The sequence below is a fragment of the Nothobranchius furzeri genome, chromosome 16 (assembly GCF_043380555.1).
Source record: "Nothobranchius furzeri strain GRZ-AD chromosome 16, NfurGRZ-RIMD1, whole genome shotgun sequence".
In the NCBI taxonomy this organism is placed as follows: domain Eukaryota; kingdom Metazoa; phylum Chordata; class Actinopteri; order Cyprinodontiformes; family Nothobranchiidae; genus Nothobranchius; species Nothobranchius furzeri.
Genome location: NC_091756.1, coordinates 50240548 through 50262069, shown reverse-complemented (window position 1 = coordinate 50262069; position 21522 = coordinate 50240548). Strand labels below are relative to the sequence as shown.

The following is a 21522-nucleotide window of genomic DNA, read 5'->3' as shown; positions in this document are numbered from 1 at the left end:
TCTGAAGTGTTCTCAAGAGGACAAGAAACCAAAAAACGTGATGCAGCAGTGATATACTTTTTTCAGATGAAAATAGTTAATTAAACTTAATATTTTATTTACTGACTCATTCAAAAATGTACATTTGATTACTGCAAGGTAAAATCATTTCAATATCTAAGGCACAAATTTAAATAAAATCTCTTTTCTCATAAGTATTTGAGGCTTTTCAGACTTACTGTGGCCTGTACGTTACCCACCGAAACACCAGGGGGCGGTAGCTTAATATACAGGAAGTAGATTTACTTCCTGTAAGATAGAATGAAAACAGTTTTGCTAAACGAGCGTTAAATATGCTACATCTTTCTGGAAAACTACATTTAGAGTTTTAGGAACTGAATATATATATATCATAGACTGATAGTGTAAAGGCAGAACTTAGTGTATAATGTCGTGTCGTGGTGAAAACATTAGGAACTAATGAACAGCTAGTGTTTTCTGTGAAGCTATGGCGTATTTCTGAATATTAATGTAACAATATCTGGGATTTGTGTCATCTGTCTGCGTTAAACCCACCTGTAGTTTACTTTTAGAGTTTCCACCCAAAACCACCACAATGCATCGTAGAGGTGTCGGTGCGGGAGCTATAGCCAAAAAGAAACTGGCCGAGGTTTGTTTACACCATTGTTAAACATTTTATTGTTGTTTTAAAGGCGTGTAAACTTAAAAATTTCTAAAAGGCGATGTTATAAAACGTTTTGGAAATATTCAGTATTGTTTGGATTCTATAGTTATAGAAAGTGAAAAGCTTACAAATGATTAAATGTAGGCTTCTTGCTGTAAACATTATTTATAGTAATCAGGAAATAAGTCTTTCTGGTAAAATCAGCACTCAAAATCATAGCAATGTTTATTATGATTAAAACAGTCTGAGTAGACCTAAAAGAAGCTGTCATCCAACAAATCTATCAAAATTACTATTGACGACTCTTCAAATGCACTAAACACGCCATTTGTTCATTCTTGTCATCTCAGCACATTTTTATTTACAAAATATTCATTAGGAAATACGAGTTAAATCTTCGATATCCCTAAACTTTGTTTTGTTTGCAGGCCAAATATAAAGAAAGAGGAACAGTACTTGCAGAAGACCAGATTGTACAGGTAAGTTGTTGTTTATTTAAACAGCCATAGGAAGATCATTTGTTAAATTTACCTGCCTTGTAATGATGTCAAGCATTAATGGTGAAGAAAAATGAAATATTGTTTGTTTCCACCCTCTCACGTGAGAGGATTTGGCTTCTGAGATAATTGTTGTTTTTATTTACTAATGTCTCTTGAGATGTGTGAAAAGTCAAATCGTTGATGTGTTTTAGATTTTCTTTTAAGGTGAAAATCTCTTAAATTTTCCTTGTGACCATCTATTAAAAAAGAAACTGGCTCCAGTTTGTTAGAAAAAGCATGTAGCCATAAACTGAAATTACTGTACATAGTAAAGAACTTTTTCAGTCCTCTCTTAGTCTATTAATTTCATTTGTGCATTGTATTAAAACAAATGTCATGTTTGCTATCATTTTGGAACTGTTTAATTTTAACATATAAAATATTACAATAATATAATATTGTTTTTTTTTCTTTCTGCCAGATGTCAAAACAGTTGGAAACATTTAAGTCCAACCTGGAGGAGTTTGCCAGCAAGCACAAACAAGAGATCCGTAAGGACCCCCAGTTCAGGGTCCAGTTTCAGGAAATGTGTGCCACTATCGGCGTCGATCCACTTGCTTGTGAGAATTTCTTCGATTCTTTGTTTTATACATTTGAAATGAGAGGGGTTCCTGGTCCAACAACACCATGAAACCTGATTTCTTCTCCCCTCATAGCTGGAAAAGGCTTTTGGTCTGAGATGCTCGGCGTTGGTGATTTCTACTATGAGCTTGGTGTTCAGATCATTGAAGTGTGTCTTGCCCTGAAACACAGAAATGGAGGTTTGTAATGATGCGTTTTTGTGGATCTGATTCATCTGATATTATGTTAACAGGGTCCAGTACATGTCAGCAACAGTCAGTGGCAGCTTGGTGGATTTAGTACATTTGAAAGTGTGTGTGTGGGATTTTACTCGTGTGTTTTCTAACAGGGTTAATAACTCTGGATGAGCTCCACCAGAGAGTGCTGAAGGGACGGGGTAAATATGTTCAGGATGTGAGCCAGTAAGTTCGACTGATTAAATTTCTGTTTCCATAAGGATCATCCTTTCTGATAATGATGCGTTGCATCGTCATTTCTCCTGGGTGATCTGTAAAATGAGTTTGTTTGTGCTCCACAGAGACGATTTGGTCAGAGCCATAAAGAAGCTGAAGGTGATGGGAAATGGTTTTGGCATGATTCCTGTTGGTGGGTCTTACTTGGTCCAGTCAGTCCCAGCAGAACTCAACATGGATCATACTGTAGTGCTGCAGCTGGCGGAGGTGTGCTGGAGCTTTGAGTTGGTTTTGCTGTTTTACTCTTTTTTTTTTTTTTGATGTGATATTTTCTGTTAGTCTTTCTTTTCCTCTTCAGAAACAACAATCGCAAACAGATCAAACATCAAGTATGTCAGTTGTTGTAATTCACAAAATCACAACCATCGGCCTGATGTTGCAGCTTCCTTGTTAATATCAGAGGACACGATTGAAACCAGAAGCTTTCACTGATTTATGAAAGAAGTCTGTTTCAGAATTTTGTTTCTTTTTTTCTGTTTGTAGAAAAAAGGCTACGTGACCGTGAGTGAGATCAGAGACGGCTTGAAATGGGAGAAGGAGCGAGCCTGTCACGTCTTGGTGAGTGAAGGAGGCGTTGCGCTTTAAAAATATAAAAACAAACAGTGCTTCCTTCTAGCTGCAGGAACGAGGCACATTTTCTTCTTAACAGCCATGAATTTTAGAAACTTAGATTTTTCAATGAATAAAACAATTTTTTACATAAATGGTTGGATAAGTCGATCAATAATCAAGGTTCCGAACGTACGCCAAACTATTCCTGTTGAAAACTGAATAGTGCTTATTTGTGTTTAAGTGTAAGTAAACAGATCTAAGGCCTTATGACGGGGAAATCCTGCGCTCATATTGAGTAATGTTTCAGGATCATCTGCTGAAGGAAGGGTTGGCCTGGCTAGACTCGCAAGCAACTGGAGAGGCTCACTACTGGCTGCCAGCACTCTTCTCCGAGCTGACCTCTCGTGATGTCACACCAGAGGAAGCCAATCAGATGACGCCTTAAAGCGCCACCTGGATTTAGACGAGCGTCGTGTTGATAAACAAAATGTGCCTGAAGGTTCATGTGAGGGAGCTGGATGAACTCCTCCTGTGATCAGACTCTAGGAGGAGGTTTTCTCCTTCTCAGGTGCTCTTTCATCATGAAGAAAACTACTGGACAAGGAGTTTGTTTTAGTCTAGGTGGTGTTTTGCTTTAAGGGCTCATAGGGACACATTTTAAATGTTATAAAAATGTACTTTTTCTTTCTTGCAATAAAATGGAACATTTTAAATAAAAAGTTTGCAACAGTTTTGAGTTTTTCTTTATTCAGATCAGCCTCCTTAACACATTCATACAGAATCATCTCTGACTCAAACTCACTCCCGTTTCACCCAGCGTGTATACGTGAATCAAACATCGTTAAATACTCTGCTCTTATTGTAGTCGATCAAATTACTCTCAAATCATTAAAGTGCAAAGCTTTGAGTTACCATCTACTGGTTATTTTTGCATCGTAAGCTACAGGTCCCAACCCCTTTAAGGCTTGTTACTCGTTTACTTCAAAAGGCATCTTCCAGGTTCAAATTTTAAGACTTTTTATGGCAGCATTAGTTACATAAATCAGGGTTCAAAAAAGCAAAGATTACACTGAAATTAATTTTAAACGATCCCAATTAAAGTTTAGCTTTAACAATTACATTTAAATAAATCGTCATGTCTGGCTCACTCAGATGTAAGGTGTCCCACAAACATGTCTCCCTTTATTAAAACCACCGACAACAACCCGCTTCACACCAACATGATCAGTTATCCATGTATTAAGGTCTATAAAAACTGCTTTTCCATGAACTTCTCCAGTGCCAGGAGTTGTTCTATTAATGTATGTCTGTCTTTTTGCTGTTTAGTGATAACTCAGAATAAGAACCATCAGCTATGTGTCTTGAATTGAGTCTAGTTATGTTTCTACAATCACTGCAGATTTAAAACAGCACAGCATCTAACGGGCAAAGGTTTAGGCATTTTAAGAAAGCTGGACAGATCATGAAAAAATTAAACATTCACATGAACAGTTTCTTCTTTATTTCTAATTTTCTATTTCAGGACAACCTGCAGAAAGCATCTCAGTTAAATAACAGTATTGGCTGCAGGAGTTTAACATCAGAGTTCAGTAGATTGTTGCCAGTGATTTTGTAAAAAAGATTTACGCACTAAAAAACAATTTCTAACCAACTTTAGATTTTTTTCTTTTGGATCAACAGATGAAAGAAAGGCGCCTATATTTTAAAGAATTATAGAAAGAAAAAAAAACTGTTTTGGGGCAAATTTGAACTTACAGAACTAAACATTTCAACCCTTCCTATTTAGACATTTTGATCTGCTTCACATTTAAAAAAGTAACACACGTGATGTTTGCTGTGACGAACGAGAGCAGATTTCATCTGGAGCTCGTCCAGAAGTCCGTGACCGTTAAGTAAAATCCCCACCACCAGCGCCCTCACAGCTCGTGGCCGTAGACGTGATCTTCGAACACAGATTGCTCCATGTGGTCACAGATCATGGTGCAGAAGGGACAAACCCGGTGGCTCTGCTCGTGCTGCTCCAGCTCGTTCTCAGTTATTCCTGGAAAGCTCTCCTGGCAGTGACGACACACCAACACCGGCTGGAGGCGGAAATAAGAGACACCGCGTCACAAGAGGAAACAAAATCAGGAGTGGATTATGTTTGGCGTTAAAAATAAACGGCAAACAGCCGAGTGACCCAGCTGGATGAGCAGATCATCATGTGAAACACGTGTGAGGAGGGATGTTTTTATCATTCATTTGGAGGTGAGAGAGGCACACGACATCTGGTCCTCATTCTAATTTGTGCCAAAATTAAACACTTGCTTTTCTAAATTTACATAAAATCATGAATCATTTCATGAAAAACTGTTTTTTTGCTTCACATCCCAGTCTAATTACATTTAACACATACAGCTGTAGGCCAGTTTATATAAATATCAGATTATTGCAAACATTTCATCTTTTTGGGTTCAGTTCATTTCAGTCATTTTCACTGATTTGTTCCATATATTTCCCAGTTTAAAATAAAATCTGCTTCATTAAAGGGACTAAATTGGTTATAATCAGACATTTAATCCTGCTGAATCTTAAAAGTAAATATGTTTTTGTCTTATTTTCCTTCTTGGATAAGAGCAGGTTTGTCTGCTTTAGGGTTGTCACGGTGTGAAAATTTAACCTCAAGGTTTTGTGACAAAAATTATCACAGTTTTCGGTATTATCGCGGTATTTTTATAAACGTTTTATATGTTCAAAATAAACCCTGTATATCAGGAAACATTGTCCTCAGTTTGTGTCTAAATTTTGCCTAAAATGTGTTATTTTGTAATTATGTTTTTTATTTGTTTACATTTTTTCCCTTTAGTCTTTAAAATACCAATATTTGCCCATAACTTTTTTTTGTGTGTTTGATGTCATCATTTAAAAAATATTAGATCAGATGATACTCAGTACTCAAGTAGCCTTCTAATCAGATACTTTTTTTTACCCTTACTTGAGTAATAAACCCTATATCAGGAAAATATTGTCCTCGGTTTGTGTCCTTCCAGTGAGCTTTGCAGATGTGGGAAAATGTCATCAGGCAGTAATCATTGTTAAATTCATAATTATTCTCGGAGAGAGGCCAACTCTTATCTGCCCCTGGGAGCCCCGTAATGCACAGCGTCATTTCAACATGGGGGTGTCCGCGACACGGTTTATATGCAGGTAGCGGCGCTGCGGCTGCTTTATATAGCCACTCGTTGCATTCTCCCTCAACCCAAATCCTCGGATCACGCATTTTAGCTAAAACGTTAACGTTAACTTGCCTTGTGTTGACTGTAGAGTTGTGGGTGATGGTCAGGCAGATGTGTCATGAGATTTGAAGCATTGCTGCCTTTCACAGACACTTTTTCTGCACGTGCTGCAAACACAACTGTCCCTCGGCATTCTTCAAATATCCAAAAAATGTCCATACTTCCCACTTTGTCTTCTTTGAGGGATAATGAATGTCCTGAGCGCTGCCGTCTCCTCCTTTGGCCATTATTTCAGCTTTAGCTTCAACAAAGTTTTGGTTGTAAACAACAAAGTGCGCATGTGCCGCCGGCAACTTCAGCAGATGATACGGTGGCTGGTAAGGGTCACCGCGCCTACACCACAGCCACAGTAATCCAGAGAGATAATATAGTTTTTAAAAAACAAGACGGTTATTATTATTGTCAACTTTTTTACCGGGATTTACCGCTACACCGGTTACCATGACAACCCTAGTCTGCTTTAGTAATTAATATCACAAAACCTATACAAATTCAAAAGATCTGTAAAATTTTATAATTTTTTTGTACATTTTTATACATTTTCTGCACATACAAGTTTTGTTTGTTTGATTGCTATGTACACAGAGCTGTTTTTGTGTCGTCATCTGAATTCATTTTGCTATAAGATGTGTGTAACACTGTGTAACAAAATTCTCATTTGTGGGATAATAAAGGTTTATTCTATACTATTTCTTGACAAAAACATTTAAATTTGTCATTAATTCACACATCTGAATCTAGATTAATTTAAATGTTTATTAAAATCACCCAAAGGAGCCACTAAGTTTATGAAAATAGCTCCACAAAATCACTTGACTGACCTCCTCCTCCTGTGGTGGCCGGATGCTGTCTGTAGAAGAGAGAAAAAAAACAGAATTACAAACTAATTGGGTTTTATTTTACCGTCAATCTGAATCCGAATCTCCAAACAACTTTCTCCCAGGAGGAGTGTTGTTTTTTCCTGCCTGTCTCAGCCAAATACATGGATGTCTCATACTGAGTTAGAAGACCCAACTTCGACATCTACAGACAATTTAAATGTATTTAGGGTCTTTTTAACCATAAACAGAAAATCTAAAAATAAACAAACTCCAGATGTAAACGTTTAACCACAGAACAGCAGCATCGTTTTTACAGAAACCAGGAAATAAATATTTAAACAATAATGAAACTGTACTACATTATTTACCGTATTTTCCGGACTATAAGCCACTACTTTTTCCCACGCTTTGAACGCGGCTTATAATGAGGTGCAGCTTTAAAAGGATGGATGCTGGAAAGGAGTGCTACGGAAAGCGCCCTGGAGGATTTTTTCACAGTAAAACGGCGCTGCGTGTTTTCACCGCTTCACCCCCGGATGATGACAGCAACACAGAGAGCGACACCGACAGTTAAACTACGTTTTCAATTCAGTAGATATCTGCGGCTTTTAGCCCGATGCGGCTTATAATGAGGTGGGCTCTAAAGTCCGGAAATTACGGTATGTGTGAATAAAATATTTACACTAAAGGCTACTAGAATGATGCAAAAGGGTCGCATTCCCCAGGACAAGCAGAGTGGTGAAAAATAAATGTCTGTAAAGTATAATTATCACAATTAAAGACAGTTTTGCCAAGAAAGCACAAGAAAACTTCAGCTAAACAAAGAAATATAATTAGTTTCATTAATGTGAGCTTCACGCCAGTGAAGACTAATGGGCTCGACACGCGGGAGGCGACATCACCTCTCCTCCATTCATTTTCAATGAGACATGCGCGACAAAGCGATAATCGCGGGTCTCCCTCCTGCCAAGCGAAACGCGAAAAACGTGCGTGTGAAATTTTGCGCTCGTGCACGTGTCGTGCACAGGCGACCCAGCGACGCGATCCCAGAAAGTTGAAACATTTTCAACTTTTCATCGCTGTCGCTCGGACGAGGACCAATCAACGGAGGTTTCATTCACTGACCAATGAGAGGACAGGATGCTCCGTACACCTCCGAGCAAACATGAAGGAGAAGTTGATTATTATTATGTTTTATACAGTAAAATCAGAAGTAAGATTTCACATAACTCTAGCAGCACCTTGTGAAACATCATATCTACCACTTTTTTTAAACTCTGAACCGCTTAAATAAGCCTAATTCCCTCCAACCTGACACAGCCAAACAAAACAACGGAAGTTTCGATTTCGCCATGGAACAGAACGCGTAGACGGCTTTGCCGCTGCCGCGGATCGCCTCCTGTGTGTTAGGTAATAAAAGCGACGGCGACAAATTTTACTGATCGCGATCGTTTGTCGCCTCCCGTGTGTCGAGCCCATAAGCTGTCCGGAGTGTGATTCTTCCTCACCTAAGGTCTCATAGATGTTCTCCTGGTGTCTCTGCGGGTTCTGGTTGGCTGAAGTTTCTCTGACAGGTGCTCCGATGTCGTCGTGCTGCAGGTACATTGATTCTGAAGCGGCAGCAGGAGTACCAAGATCACCGAGGCTTGTGTAAACCACACGCAGCTTCTCAATCTCACCTCTGAGTTTCTGATGGAATAAAGGTTTCAGGTGTCAGAAATCACACGAGTCATTTTAAATATTTACTCAGTAAAGACGGCGTTTATGTTTGTGTACCTCATTTTCTCTGACAAGTTCGTTCTTCTCTAGAGTCCACAGCATAACCCTTTTCTCATTGTCTTCAATCAGGATGTCCTTATTGGCCATCAGTCCACTCATCTCTTTAACTTGCATCTGAAAAATGACCAAAGAAACACAATTATGTGACCAGAAGTCAAAACAACAATCTTTACTCTGTTATCTATGATTATCATTGATGAAAAATAAATATGGGAGGAGAAATTTCATAGAAAATGCAATATAAACAAATCTAAATCGATCTTTATATTTTTCCTTTGTGTTGCTTGAAATCACCTCATATTTCCCATTTATACTTTTTTCCTGGTTGCACATTTCAGACACTTTTTTCAGCTGTTTTTTAGCATCTTCCAGCTCAGATTGGAAGACCTCAGCTTGTCTCCTGGCCTTTCTGGTCTCCTCCTTCTCAGATGCCAGCTTCGCCTGAGTCTCCTGCAGCTGCCTGGTGACACCCTGATACTGTACCTTAAGAGTACAAGATGAGTATTATGCTCCTGTCATAAATCAGGTCGCTTACTTTTGCTCTTCGTACCTTCACGTCATCCTGTGGCGATGTCTCCTGCTGTGACAACCTCCTGCACAACTCCTGGTTCTCCCTCTTCACTTCCTCTATGCTGCAGGTGAGGCTTTGTAATCTTTGCAGCTCAACTGTGAGTTTCTCCTTCTCTTTGTGGGTGCTCTGATAGTCCACCTGATGTAAACCAAATAATAAAAATTAAAAAAGTCATCGATTGTGTTTCAAATTGTATTAAACACATTTCTTAACAGAAATAGTGATTTCAGCTGGTTTTTACCATTTTTGTTCAGGGGTTATGTAACTTATTGACTTCCGGATATGTTGCTCTATTGAAGCTTGTGTTTCAAGATTTAAAAATAATCTAATAAAACAGACATTTGCAGATGAACAGATGCAGTTCACTTTGTGAGTGAAGCTGGTCCTGAAACTATGAAGTTCTGTCACATTTTTATCCTCACACAGACTCACTTTAGCATCAAAAGTCTTTTTGAGGGAACTTTTTTTTTACTTTGAAGTTAGCAAAGACTTCTCAACTCAGTGAATGAACAAGAAAGTTCTCATTATGAGAATCCTTAATGTAATTTACCTGCAGAAGCTGGAATCTGTCGTTTGTTTTGGACAGCTCTCGTTCTTGTTCTCTGAGTTTGGCATTCAGCCTGAAACACAAAGATGAAATTAGAGGACTAGTTTAAACATGCGGAGGATGACTTAGTGCAGTGATCCGCTAACGGCAGCCCACGAGCCCTCTCTTTGTGGCCCCCAAACCACGCGCGCACCCCCACCACCACCCCCGACGGCGGACCGGGAGGTGTAGGATAGATAGAGCTGAGGAAAATAATCAAATAATTAATGCATGAGATGCGGGCATAAACGATTCTGCATCATAGAAGAGTAATCAGTTACAGTGGAATGGGGTTTTGTTATTTTAAAGGCGGCACCAGCGTAACATCCAGATCTGTCAGAGCAGGTGTTCTCCACATTTACCGGGTAGGAAACTTTGATCTGCCCTGATGTGGTACTGCACGGCTGAGCGCTGGAGTTGTAACCTGAGACCAAACCCGAACTGAATCAGCCCGATCGGTTCTGTTGGATTTGGGCTGTGAATTACATTAATTGAGCGGGTTGTCGTGCGGCGCGCTCCGCTCGCTCGATCAGTGACTGAGTGAGAGAGAGGGGGGGGGGGGGGGGGGGTCGGAAGATGCTCCTCCAAACACGCGTTATTATTTTCATAATTTCATTATTGTTTCTCCTGGAAGAGCTCAGTCAGACCAAGTGCTGAGATGTCGGGAGGTCCGGTCTTGGGGAGGGAGCGGGGTCAGTGATGGCGGCTGCAGCGTGATCATCTGTCTCTTTTATGTAGGGAAACATGAAGTTAAAAGGAGAGAAATAGAAAATAGAAGTTCTTGTTCCACTTTATTCTTTCGTTTCATGATGATAAACTGATGTTAAATTCAGCTTAAAGAGAAACTGGGAGGACGCTTTGGTTCACTTTAGGTTACAGGAGATCTTGTTTCCTGTCTGCTCCTCCAGAGACAGCATGGACATGAGGGTCACATGGTGAGGGTCCCACAGGACAGGTTAGTGCAGTCACACAGCCGAGCTGGAGGGGGACAGGTGTTGTCCTTCTTCATATTGCAAGCTTGTGTGTTATGTGCATTACAGCCAGCGATCCAAACAGCAGCACAGCACCGCACCCCCCACCTCGGTCCGGCCCTCTTGCTTCTGGGTCTTTTGTGTGAGTGGTCCTCGGACCATTATAATTGAGGACCCCTGACTTAGTGAGTCATATCTAAATTTAAAAACAGAATTAGTTTATTTATTTAGCAGACGCTTTTATCCAACGTGATCTACAATTGTTAACCTATAGGGCATGTTGTGATCTGTGGGGGAAACCGGGGTGCCCGGAGGAAACCCACGCATGCATGGGGAGAACACGCTACTCCACGCAGAAAGGCCAATTATCCCAGCTGGTTTATTCATGAACAGATTTGATTTCTTCCCTGCTGATTATATTTCCAACAGGACATTTACCAACATTTATTAGCTTCAGATTGTTAGTGACTCAGGGAGAGTCAACAGCAATGAAAAGACTTTGTTTTTATAGCAAAAACATGTTTAAATGTAATCATATTTTATTGTATTTCCATTGTCTAGATCGTTAATGTCTTGGTTTTTAAACAGAAATTCAAATTCTCCAAGAGAATTTGGGTCCGTCTCATTTCTTTTGGTACAAATAAATATTTAAAGCATTTATTTTTTTACACGATAAAGCTAAATTACGAAGTTTGTAACTATGAAAAATACCCTGAACTAGTTTCAGGGGGTTTATTGAATAAATGGTAAAATGATGTTGAATAAATGGTAAAATGATGTTATTTTCCCATGTCTCTCCAGAGAGATGATTTTCTCTGGTAACTGGTAACATCTGGCTTTTCCATCTTCTTAGTTAAAAAGACAAAGATGTGCTTTGCATTGTCTTTTTGTTCAGGGCAGAGTCGACTCACTTGGTAAGCTCGTCCCTTTGAGCATCAACCTTCGTCCTCAGCTCGTCACGTTCCTCTTTCAGCTGATTGACCTTCGCCAAAACTCGTTCATATTTATCCTGAGGAAAAAGGGACAAAGAGGTCAGTTGGGATTTACAGACTCTTAACATTGATTGAAAGTCATCTCACCTCGTTTGATTTTGAGGACAACAAGCTTTGATTCAGCATTTCCTGCTCAGTCTGCTGGGTCGCCATCTTTTCCTGATTAAGCAGCAAAGTTAGATTTCCACACTTATGAAGGAGTTTGGATTTAACTGTAAACTGAGAACAAACCTTTAACCGGTCGTTCTCCTTCAGCTGCTGCTGCAGCGTCTGCTTCAGCTTATCGTTGTGCTCCTTGATCTGATCCATTTCTCTGTTCAGTTTCGTTATTTCAGTAACTCTCTGCTCATCGTGCTCCTGAACAAATCAAACACAGTGTGTCAACTTACCAAAGTTCAGCTTAAATTTACATCTTCTCTGTTGCACAATGACTAAACTACCATGCAACTGTGAAGGAATAAATAAATTAAATAAGATTACCATGGAGCTGTTGATTTCCTTCCGTTCCTTCTGCAAAGCACTCCTTAATGCATCGTTTTCCACTCGCAGCAGGTCCAACTCTGTCTGCATTTCTGCCTTCTCCCGCTGGCTCTGATCAACTTGGTCCTGAAGTAAAAAAAATTACGTAAATTCCCATCTTTATTTTCGCAAAAGGTACAAAAGCACAAGTTCAATTCCCAGTCAAATATAAGATTTAGAGCCTAAGTCACAAATCACCCAGTATGGCAACATCAATAATAATAATAATAATAATAATAATAATAGATAACTAGTGTTTTCATTCTTTATCTAATCAGAGAAAATCACCTAATTTGTAGAAGAGTAACAATAAAAAAAAATCAAGACAATAAAAATTCATCTAGTTTTAGTTTAAATTTTGAGAAATTAAACCTTTAGAGATTAAAGAAATGAATCTGTGTCAATGCTGCTCTGCTGTGATGAAACTAAAACTTTCACCACATGCTGTGTGTTCATTAAACTGTCGTGTAGAACAGGACAGAAAAACGTTAGAAATTATTCCATTATTTTGAATTCTGACCTTTTAAAACACACCCAGATATAATGCAGCAGAATTAAATGATCTGGCTTCTATCGTGTTTATTTAAATAAATCCCTGACAGAAGAGCTCTATGAAAATATGTGCCTGCACTTTGCACGCAGAGGTTTTAGGGAATTTCTCCTCATGCTGAATAATTTACTTTATCTCACGCTAGAATGATAACACTGAACGCTCATTTTTGCTCTGCAGATGCTGCTTTAACACATCTAATTCATTTATCCTCTAAATCTTAAGTGTTCAAAATCTGCTTTTGCTGTTTTGTTTCTGTTATTTTAGGGGACTCCATTGTCCTGCTGGGGGACTTCAATGCTCACGTGGGCAATGACAGCATGACCTGGAGGGGTGTGACTGGGAGGAACGGCCCGCCTGATCTGAACTCGAGTGGTGTTTCGTTATTGGACTTCTGTGCAAGCCGCAGTTTGGCCATAACGAACACCATGTTCGAACATAAGGATGCCCATCGGTACACTTGGTACCAGGGCAGCCTAGGTCGCAGGTCGATGATAGACTTTGTAGTAGGGCTGTAGCGAAGCCTCGACGAAGTCGACGGCTCGATTCTAAAAATTTGTCGACGTCAGATCCGGAAGTCGACGCACCGCGCCCACTTGTTGCATCCCCAGGAGTTTGTAAATAGAGGAGGAATCTGCCTGTTTTTCCTCTAGTTCGCCCTCTTCTCCGCCTTCACTAACATCTCCGCCAAATGCCGAAGACCCGGAACAACGTCCGTCCACTACTAGATTATTTTCCTGTTTTGCCCCTTCGTCTCCCGGCAACGGACAACAACTTCCGGGGTCAGATGTGCGCTGCTCCGTCTCTGTCGCAGATGTAGAAAATCACCGGGAGCGCTTCTCCCTTCATTAAGGAGCTTCTTTCAGACATGAGGAGAGCCGTTTTGGTGGTAGCAGTCTCTCCTCCGTGCTGGTCTGTTTGCTGCTGGGTGTTTTTGGTTTATTTAAACTTGGTAACTTGAACTTAACGTTGGTAAAGCTACTGTTAGCATCTTCGCTAACAGCTTCTTGCGTTGGGATAAGCTGTTACGTTTTGGTTTAGAGTTCATCTTTTTTGTGGTGTAGATCTCCCTTTTATTACATTTAGAGTGTTGTGGGTTTTCGGTTTAGTTAAAAATGTAAGACCACTCGCCTCACGCACATAAGTGACCAAAACAAAGCAGCATGGAGACACTCCATCTTCTACCACCTCTCAGGCAGCAGCCTGCACTCCCAGGTTCTACACGTCACCAGAAAACCAACACAATAAACGCAGTGTTATACAAAATGGAAGGCCTGTAGTGTTTATTCTCTTACAGTAAGAATTTATCAATTTTTTTGAGGAATTTATTTGAGATTTTCTGGTTTTTGTTAATTGTGCAATAGAAAAATAATCATTAGATTAATTTTCTAAATAGTCATTAGAATAGTCGACTATTCGATAAAATAATCGTCAGAATAATCGTTTTAAAAATAATCGTTTACCCCCAGCCCTACTTTGTAGTCGTATCATCTGACCTGCGGCCGTATGTTTTGGACACCCGAGTGAAGAGAGGAGCGGAGCTGTCAACTGATCACCACCTGGTGGTTAGTTGGATCAGATGGCAGGGGAAGATGCCGCGTAGACCTGGCAGACCCAAACGCATTGTGAGGGTCTGCTGGGAACGCCTGGCAGAAGAACCTGTTAAGTCGGTCTTCGACTCCCACCTCCGGCAGAGCTTTGACCGCGTCCTGAGAGCAGCGGGGGACATCGACTCCGAGTGGGCCTTGTTCCACTCTGCGATTGTTGAGGCGGCTGTTGCTAGCTGTGGTCGCAAGGTGGCCGGTGCCAGTCGTGGTGGCAACCCCCGTACCTGCTGGTGGACACCAGAGGTTCGGGGAGTAGAACCCTGCACGGGCCTAAAATCTGAGCCCGTGTCCGGCCCGGCCCGGCCCGATGGGGTGGAGCCCCAGCCCGACCCGGTCCGACTTTTTTTAACCAACTAAATGAAAACAAAGTGCGTCAATCCTAACCAATGTGTTAAAAGACGTGCAGGATCCGATCAATTTGTTTTTCCCTCATTTACAACCCTAACCGTCACGGAGATGACGGCGCACTGGCTCTGGTGGTAATCAAGTTAAATTTTATCTCTTTCCAACAATTTTCACAAGAAAACAAAACAGTTAAAAGCAGGGCTTGTGTTGACCGGATAGTTCCCGTATTTGACGGTTTATTTTGACGGAGAAAGAATAGAAAAATTACCCCGACGCATGCAGACGAACTGACATTTTATTCTACGCACATCGCAGATGTAGCTAAATCACCCAAGAAAAGATTCCCATCTGAACATCTGAGCTGGACACTGCTCAGCGCAGCTCGCTGTCAGCGCATATGTGCACAGCGAGCTGCAAGTTGTGGAGATTGGCTTGGAGCGCGTTGCAGAACCAGAGCGCATGTGGGAAGGTTCCTCCCACTGAAGCGAGTGTTTTCCAACCACGGTCTCTCAGAGAGACTTGTCACTCAGAAAATGTTCCCTGATTATGAAACTTTGGCTGAATAGCGCTTGTTCCTGTCTCCAATGTGGCGACGCATCCAGGAGCCGTCTGAGGAGAAGCCCAGAATCTCACATCCTCTTCAGCTCAGGAAGCGCCGGTATGATTACGCACAAGCGTGACCCGTCAACCCGGTCTCACAGTAAAACTGGGTTGGGCCTGTTCAGGTTTACGCAGACAATCTTAAAATAGAATTGACTTACAGATATAAAATTAATTCAGTAAAATATAAAGCATTTTATTTAAATATCCATTCATTATTTTACAAGCACAGAGAGCCGCATCAGATGGATGGAAGAGCCGCGGGTTGCCTATAAAATGACATTTTGAGGATGCAAACTCAATACATCTCTTTTATTGTGAGGCAATAATAGAGTTTTGCGGTTGCGGGCGGGAGTAGACATGCACGCTGCGAGTGTGGGCGGTAATTGTCAGAAATTCAGCGGGAGCGGGCAGGAGCGGGATGAAGAAAACAGTCCCGCGCAGGACTCTACTGCTGCGTTTAAGTGTTTCAATTTTTTTAATGAATTCGATTAAAAATAAAGGCGCCCGGCCCGTGTCCGAGGTAATTACACAGTCATTGGCCCGAAGCCCGGGCCGACCCGAGAGCCTTGGGCTTCAGTGCAGGGCTCTATCGGGGAGCCGTCAGGCTGAAGAAGGAGGCCTACAGGGCGTGGCTGGTCTGTGGGTCTCCGGAGGCAGCAGACAGGTACCGGATAGCCAAGCGGGGTGCAGCAGTGGCAGTTGCCGAGGCAAAATCTCAGGCGTGGGAGGAGTTTGGTGAGGCCATGGAGAAAGACTATCGATCGGCTCCAAAGAGGTTCTGGCAAACTGTCCGGCGCCTCAGGGGAGGAAGGCAGCAACTCGCTCACACTGTTTACAGTGGGGATGGGGAGCTGCTGACGTCAACTGAGGCTATAGTCGGACGGTGGAAGGAATACTTTGAGGAGCTCCTCAATCCCACCTACGCGCATTCCGAGGAGGAACCAGAGCTGGGAGGCCTGGGGATGGACTGTCCGATCTCGGGGGCAGAAGTTGCTGAGGTAGTCAAACAACTACACAGCGGCAGAGCCCCGGGGGCGGATGAGGTTCGTCCTGGGTATCTCAAGGCTATGGATGTTGTAGGGCTGTCATGGTTGACACTTCTCTGCAACATTGCATGGTCATCGGGCGCAGTTCCTAGGGAGTGGCAGACCGGGGTGGTGGTCCCCATCTTTAAGAAGGGTGACCTGAGGGCGTGTTCCAACTATAGGGGATCACACTCCTCAGCCTCCCTGGAAAGGTCTACTCCAAGGTACTGGAGAGGAGGGTCCGAGCGATAGTTGAATATCAGGTTGAAGAGGAGCAATGTGGTTTTTGTCCTGGCCGTGGAACTGTGGACCAGCTCTATACTCTTGCAAGGGTGATGGAGGGGGCATGGGGGTTTGCCCAACCAATCCACACGTGTTTTGTGGATTTGGAGAAGGCTTATGACCGTGTCCCCAGTGGCACTCTGTGGGAGACGCTCCAGGAGTATGGGGTGGGTGGCTTTCTGTTAAGGGCCATTCAGTCCCTTTACCAGAGGAGCGTGAGTTTGGTCCGCATAGCCGGTAGTAAGTCGGACCTGTTCCCCGTGAGGGTTGGACTCCGCCAGGGCTGCCCTTTGTCACCGGTTCTGTTCATTACCTTTATGGACAGAATTTCTAGGCGCAGCCGTGGTGTGGAGTGTGTCGAGTTTGGTGGCAGGAGAATCTCGTCTCTGCTTTTTGCGGATGATGTGGTCCTCCTAGCTTCATCCAGCTCTGACCTTCAGCTCTTGCTGGGTAGGTTTGCGGCCGAGTGTGAAGCGGCTGGGATGAGGATCAGCACCTCCAAATCTGAGACCATGGTTCTCGACCGGAAAAGGGTGGCTTGCCAACTCCGGGTCGGGGGAGAGGTCCTACCTCAAGTGGAGGAGTTTAAGTATCTTGGGGTCTTGTACACGAGTGAGGGTAGGAGGGATCGGGAGATCGACAGGCGGATTGGTTCAGCGTCTGCAGTGATGCGGACGCTGCAGATCTGTCATGGTGAAGAGGGAGCTGAGCCAGAAAGCCAGGCTCTCAATTTACCGGTCGATCTACGTCCCAATCCTCACCTATGGTCATGAGCTTTGGGTAATGACCGAAAGAACGAGATCGCGGATACAAGCGGCCGAAATTAGTTTCCTCCGTAGGGTGGCCGGGCTCAGCCTTAGAGATAGGGTGAGGAGCTCGGACATTCGGGAGGGACTCGGAGTAGAACCGCTGCTCCCCCGGATCGAAAGGAGCCAGTTGAGGTGGTTTGGGCATCTGGTCAGGATGCCTCCTGGACACCTCCCCGGGGAGGTGTTTTGGGCATGTCCTGCCTGCAGGAGGCCCCCGGGTCGACCCAGGACACGTTGGAGAGGTTACATCTCCAATCTGGTCTGGGAACGCCTTGGGGTCCTGCCGGAGGGGCTGGTGGAGGTGGCCGGGGAGAGGACGGTCTGGAGCTCCCTAGTTGGGATCCTGCCCCCGCGACCCGGACCCGGATAAGCAGAGGAAGACGAGACGACGGTTTCTGTTATTTTAATTCTAAAATCCAATCTGATCCTAAATTCAAACATCACAACTCATCTTCTGTTAAGTGTTTTTAGTTGTACCTGTGTTGTGATCACCAGCAGCTCGTCGTCCACCAGGCTTCCTGTGTTTTGCTCAGCTTGGTTTCTGAAACAGAACGGAGTGCTGGCTCCTCTCACCTGTCCAACACTGTCAATGTAGCAGAACTGGTAGAACTCGATCTCGTCTTTAGGCAGGTAGTATTCTGACAAAGGAAGAGGAACAAAGCCAAGCTTATTTTTATACTAATGATAAGAAAGATTGTTTTTAACAATTATTTGGCTATTCAAACCATATAATGTTTTTTATTAAAATGTATTTACTTGTTTTGAAAACTTCAGATTAAAATTATAAAAGAAAAGTGAGCATTGAAGCTAGGGTCAAATTGTTATGATGATAATATTGAAGCTGCTGGGATGCTGTGAGATTTAAGACTCCCCCAATATTAGTCAAATAAAAAATATGTAAGATATAAAACCACTTTATAAAGATAATAAGTAAAATGAGGAGAGACACATGCTAACTTCATTTTACGACACTCCTAGTCTTGTTGGTTCTGTGCTTTCCTATAGGAATCAACCATGTTACAAGCTGGGGAATGTCACAGCTGTGTGATTTAAATATTTTATTTTATCTGAAAAAAAAAACAACAACCGTAAAGCCTATAAAGTGCTGTCTGAAAACATTAAAAAGGTAAAATGTTCTAAATTCAGACTCAAATACATAATTAAAGTCGTGTTTTTGCTGCTAACCCAAAATATGTTTATCCCTAAAGATCCACTGGTTATGGAACCAGATTTAGGACTATCTCTGTGTACTTACCTGTGTGAAGATTACCTGGGCTTGCAGTTTACCCACAAACATGACCAAAGCCTTGGCTTACTCTACAGGAACAGTGAAACGTACCCTTGAACACAGCCTGCCTCGTTATCCTCTGACTCGCCTCGGGATCCTCAGTGGGCTCCACCCACACAAAGGTATGATAATCTTTAGCGGAGCTCCACCCGACCTGGACAAAAAGAAAAACACTTTAACATTTTGTTTAAAAATAACGTGAACCGCTGGTGGAAGTTTGCCCACCTTGAAGATGCCCACCCAGTCCCTGGAGCTGGGCTGTAAGGCAGCATTGAGGGTAAAGCGGCAGGTGATGGGGGCTGAGCGTGGGTATGCCTGTGGGATGTCTATGAAGACCACCTGGGAGAAGGCGGGAGGTGAAAGGTCAGCTCCTGCCTCTGTGAGGGTCTCCATGCTGAACTGCAGAAAAGAAAACTTCTCATAATGTGTGAGTGTTGGTAGATGGTGCTACAGCAGGTTATGTAACACAGCAGCTCTTAGCTAAATTCTTTATTCACAAATGTAAGTTTACCAACAAAACACCATATTTCTGTCATTTTTTTAAGGATGTGGAATTGTACATAAAATCAATATCAGAATCCACCAACAAAAAGGCTCTCAAAACAATATATATATATATGTGAATTTTTGCGTGTATTCTTATAATTACTTTTTTCTTTTACCCCTGACTTTGTGTGTTTATATTCCGTTGTTTTGTATACTTCATTCGTTTCTATGTTGTATACTCATTGTTTGTTAAATAAAGTTAAAAAAAACACAGCAGCTCCATGTTTTCCAAACAGGCGTCCTCCTTCCTGTTGTTTTCTGTTTATGCGCATTTTCATTTCGCTTAGACTCAATAATAATCTCTCTGTAACAAACTAAAAAAGGGCTGCCGTGCGTCCAAAACACACCTAACACGTGGAAACATCATACTATACTAAGTTTTCTCATAAGTAGCTTAGAAATGATCGGAAACGAGCAAGGAAAGAGAAACTTTACAAACCGAAAACTGTACTAAAGACCGCAACGGAAAGATATTTGGTAAAACTGACACGAAACAATGTTTAAAACACAAGTTATATGAACTTTAAACCTAAAATGAACAGTAAATGTACAGGTAAACACGTTGAACTTACACTTTTAGCAGGTGTCGCAGTTCGAGGGGAGACACAACACAGCGAACAGCACGGGAAGGCTTGTGATGTGTTCGGGGCACCTCGGAAAATAAGATTTCCTTCACATACACGCGACTGATGCACGCGTCACACGTAGACAAGAATAGACTAAAAATGTTTAAAATATTTGTATTTTATCATGAATGAAATTTTTCTACTAACTGCATTTCTGGGGAGGGGGGGGAATTCAAAATTCATGAAATAGAAATGCTACGTATGTTTAAAAAAGTGCAACCTGTTAAAGCAAGATTAATAAACCATTCAGGCACTTTAGACAAAATTAAAATATCTAGTAATATAAAAGGAACAAAACCTAATCTAAATCCCCCAACGCTTTTCGGTAAACTTATTTACATTAGTTAAAATAATAAACAACGAAGTGCATCATGGGAAACATTTATTTTCTGCTGTTCTATTGATGAACACTAGAGGGAGACATGTTCTTTTCTTTTCTCGAACTAAATTTTTTTTTAACCCTATCAGGCTCAAATTAAGTTTTGATAAAAGGACAAACAACTAATAAGTCCTTCAGGGGTACTTCTGAGTTAAAAATGCTCATGAAATACGTATGGGGAGTAACCAGGTAGGAGGTTTTTACGTTGCAAATCTGCAACGCCTGCCTCCAGAGGGATAAAAGGTCCGCTATGCAACTCATTTTCTTAATCTTGGTAAATTATTTTCAAATTCCCTTTTTAACATTTCCTGTTGTTTTAAAACAAATAAGGTCTCTAACGATGCTTATAAGAGAAGCTTTTTATGTTGAGGTTGATTAATAAAAAAAATTGTGAACCAACAAAATTGTTATTATTCCTTCTGTATTTTGGGTTTTAATAAATAAACATCACCCTTACTAAGTGACAGAATAATAATAATAACAACAATAATAATAATAATAATTACTATTATTATTATATGAGTATGTGGAAAGTGAAAGTTGTTGTTTGATCAAGTTCTAATTTGTTTCACAAAAAATAAAATAAAATCAGTTAATTACGCCAACGTGTGCACACAGCTTTTGTAGCAAACATTCTTTTACTGGAGCGTGCCCCATTTTAAAAGAAACTACTGATGCAAAATACAGAATCCCTTCATTTGAAATTCTCTCTGATTACCTTGTCATGTTTCGTTGTTAGATTTGGTTGCTTTTTTTTTGGGGGGGGGGGGGGGGGGTTATATTAGGTAGCTTTTTAAAGAGAGCAGGAGCCTGTTTATTCTAATAAATCTGAGCAACATCAAGAGTCTGCAACCTTCAAGAGCCATTTTTAAAGTCTCCTACTAAAAGTGGAGCCACACAAACGTTTTTACCTTTACTGAAGCAGCTCCAACTTGCTTGTATTCTGTGGCATGCACATAACAGCTAAAACTGCTGCTTTCCTTTGAAAATGTAAAGTTTATCTTGTTTCTGGTAACTTAGCCACATCAGAGAGGCAAAGAGCCCTCAGTAACTCCAAAACGGCAGATTGTAGACCCTTGTTAAAATTAAATAAGATAAGCAAATGCTAATTAAATGTGCACATTTACTTTTTGAGGTTAAAATTAATTTGAAGGTAAAT

The 21522-nt window shown here is 41.6% G+C and overlaps 2 protein-coding genes across 5 annotated transcripts; one reads left to right on the top strand and one right to left on the bottom strand.

Moving 5' to 3' along the window:
* Positions 1 to 254: 254 nt before the first annotated feature.
* Positions 255 to 3518, top strand: snf8 (SNF8 subunit of ESCRT-II). Its single transcript, XM_015962430.3, has 8 exons — positions 255 to 649; positions 1093 to 1143; positions 1625 to 1763; positions 1860 to 1964; positions 2114 to 2186; positions 2303 to 2444; positions 2721 to 2795; positions 3097 to 3518. Exons 1-8 carry the CDS (start codon positions 596 to 598, stop codon positions 3232 to 3234), a joined length of 777 nt encoding a protein of 258 aa, XP_015817916.3. The 5' UTR covers positions 255 to 595; the 3' UTR covers positions 3235 to 3518.
* On the bottom strand, positions 3517 to 20198 carry calcoco2 (calcium binding and coiled-coil domain 2). Of its 4 annotated transcripts, none has more exons than XM_070545784.1 (15): positions 19931 to 20198; positions 19038 to 19226; positions 18864 to 18966; positions 18002 to 18162; positions 12265 to 12390; positions 12016 to 12141; positions 11872 to 11943; positions 11704 to 11801; positions 9786 to 9855; positions 9215 to 9373; positions 8959 to 9147; positions 8662 to 8778; positions 8394 to 8574; positions 6886 to 6914; positions 3517 to 4870 (listed from the first exon to the last, which is right to left on the bottom strand). In XM_070545784.1, the coding sequence occupies exons 2-15, from the start codon at positions 19203 to 19205 to the stop codon at positions 4706 to 4708; spliced, it is 1764 nt and encodes a 587-aa protein (XP_070401885.1). In that variant the 5' UTR covers positions 19206 to 19226; positions 19931 to 20198; the 3' UTR covers positions 3517 to 4705. The 4 variants fall into 4 exon arrangements, with proteins under 4 accessions (XP_070401885.1, XP_015817914.3, XP_015817915.3 ...); XM_015962428.3 differs by having other exon boundaries at positions 19038 to 19211; XM_015962429.3 differs by lacking the exon at positions 8959 to 9147 and having other exon boundaries at positions 9200 to 9373; positions 19038 to 19211.
* Between the last annotated feature and the right edge of the window lie 1324 nt (positions 20199 to 21522).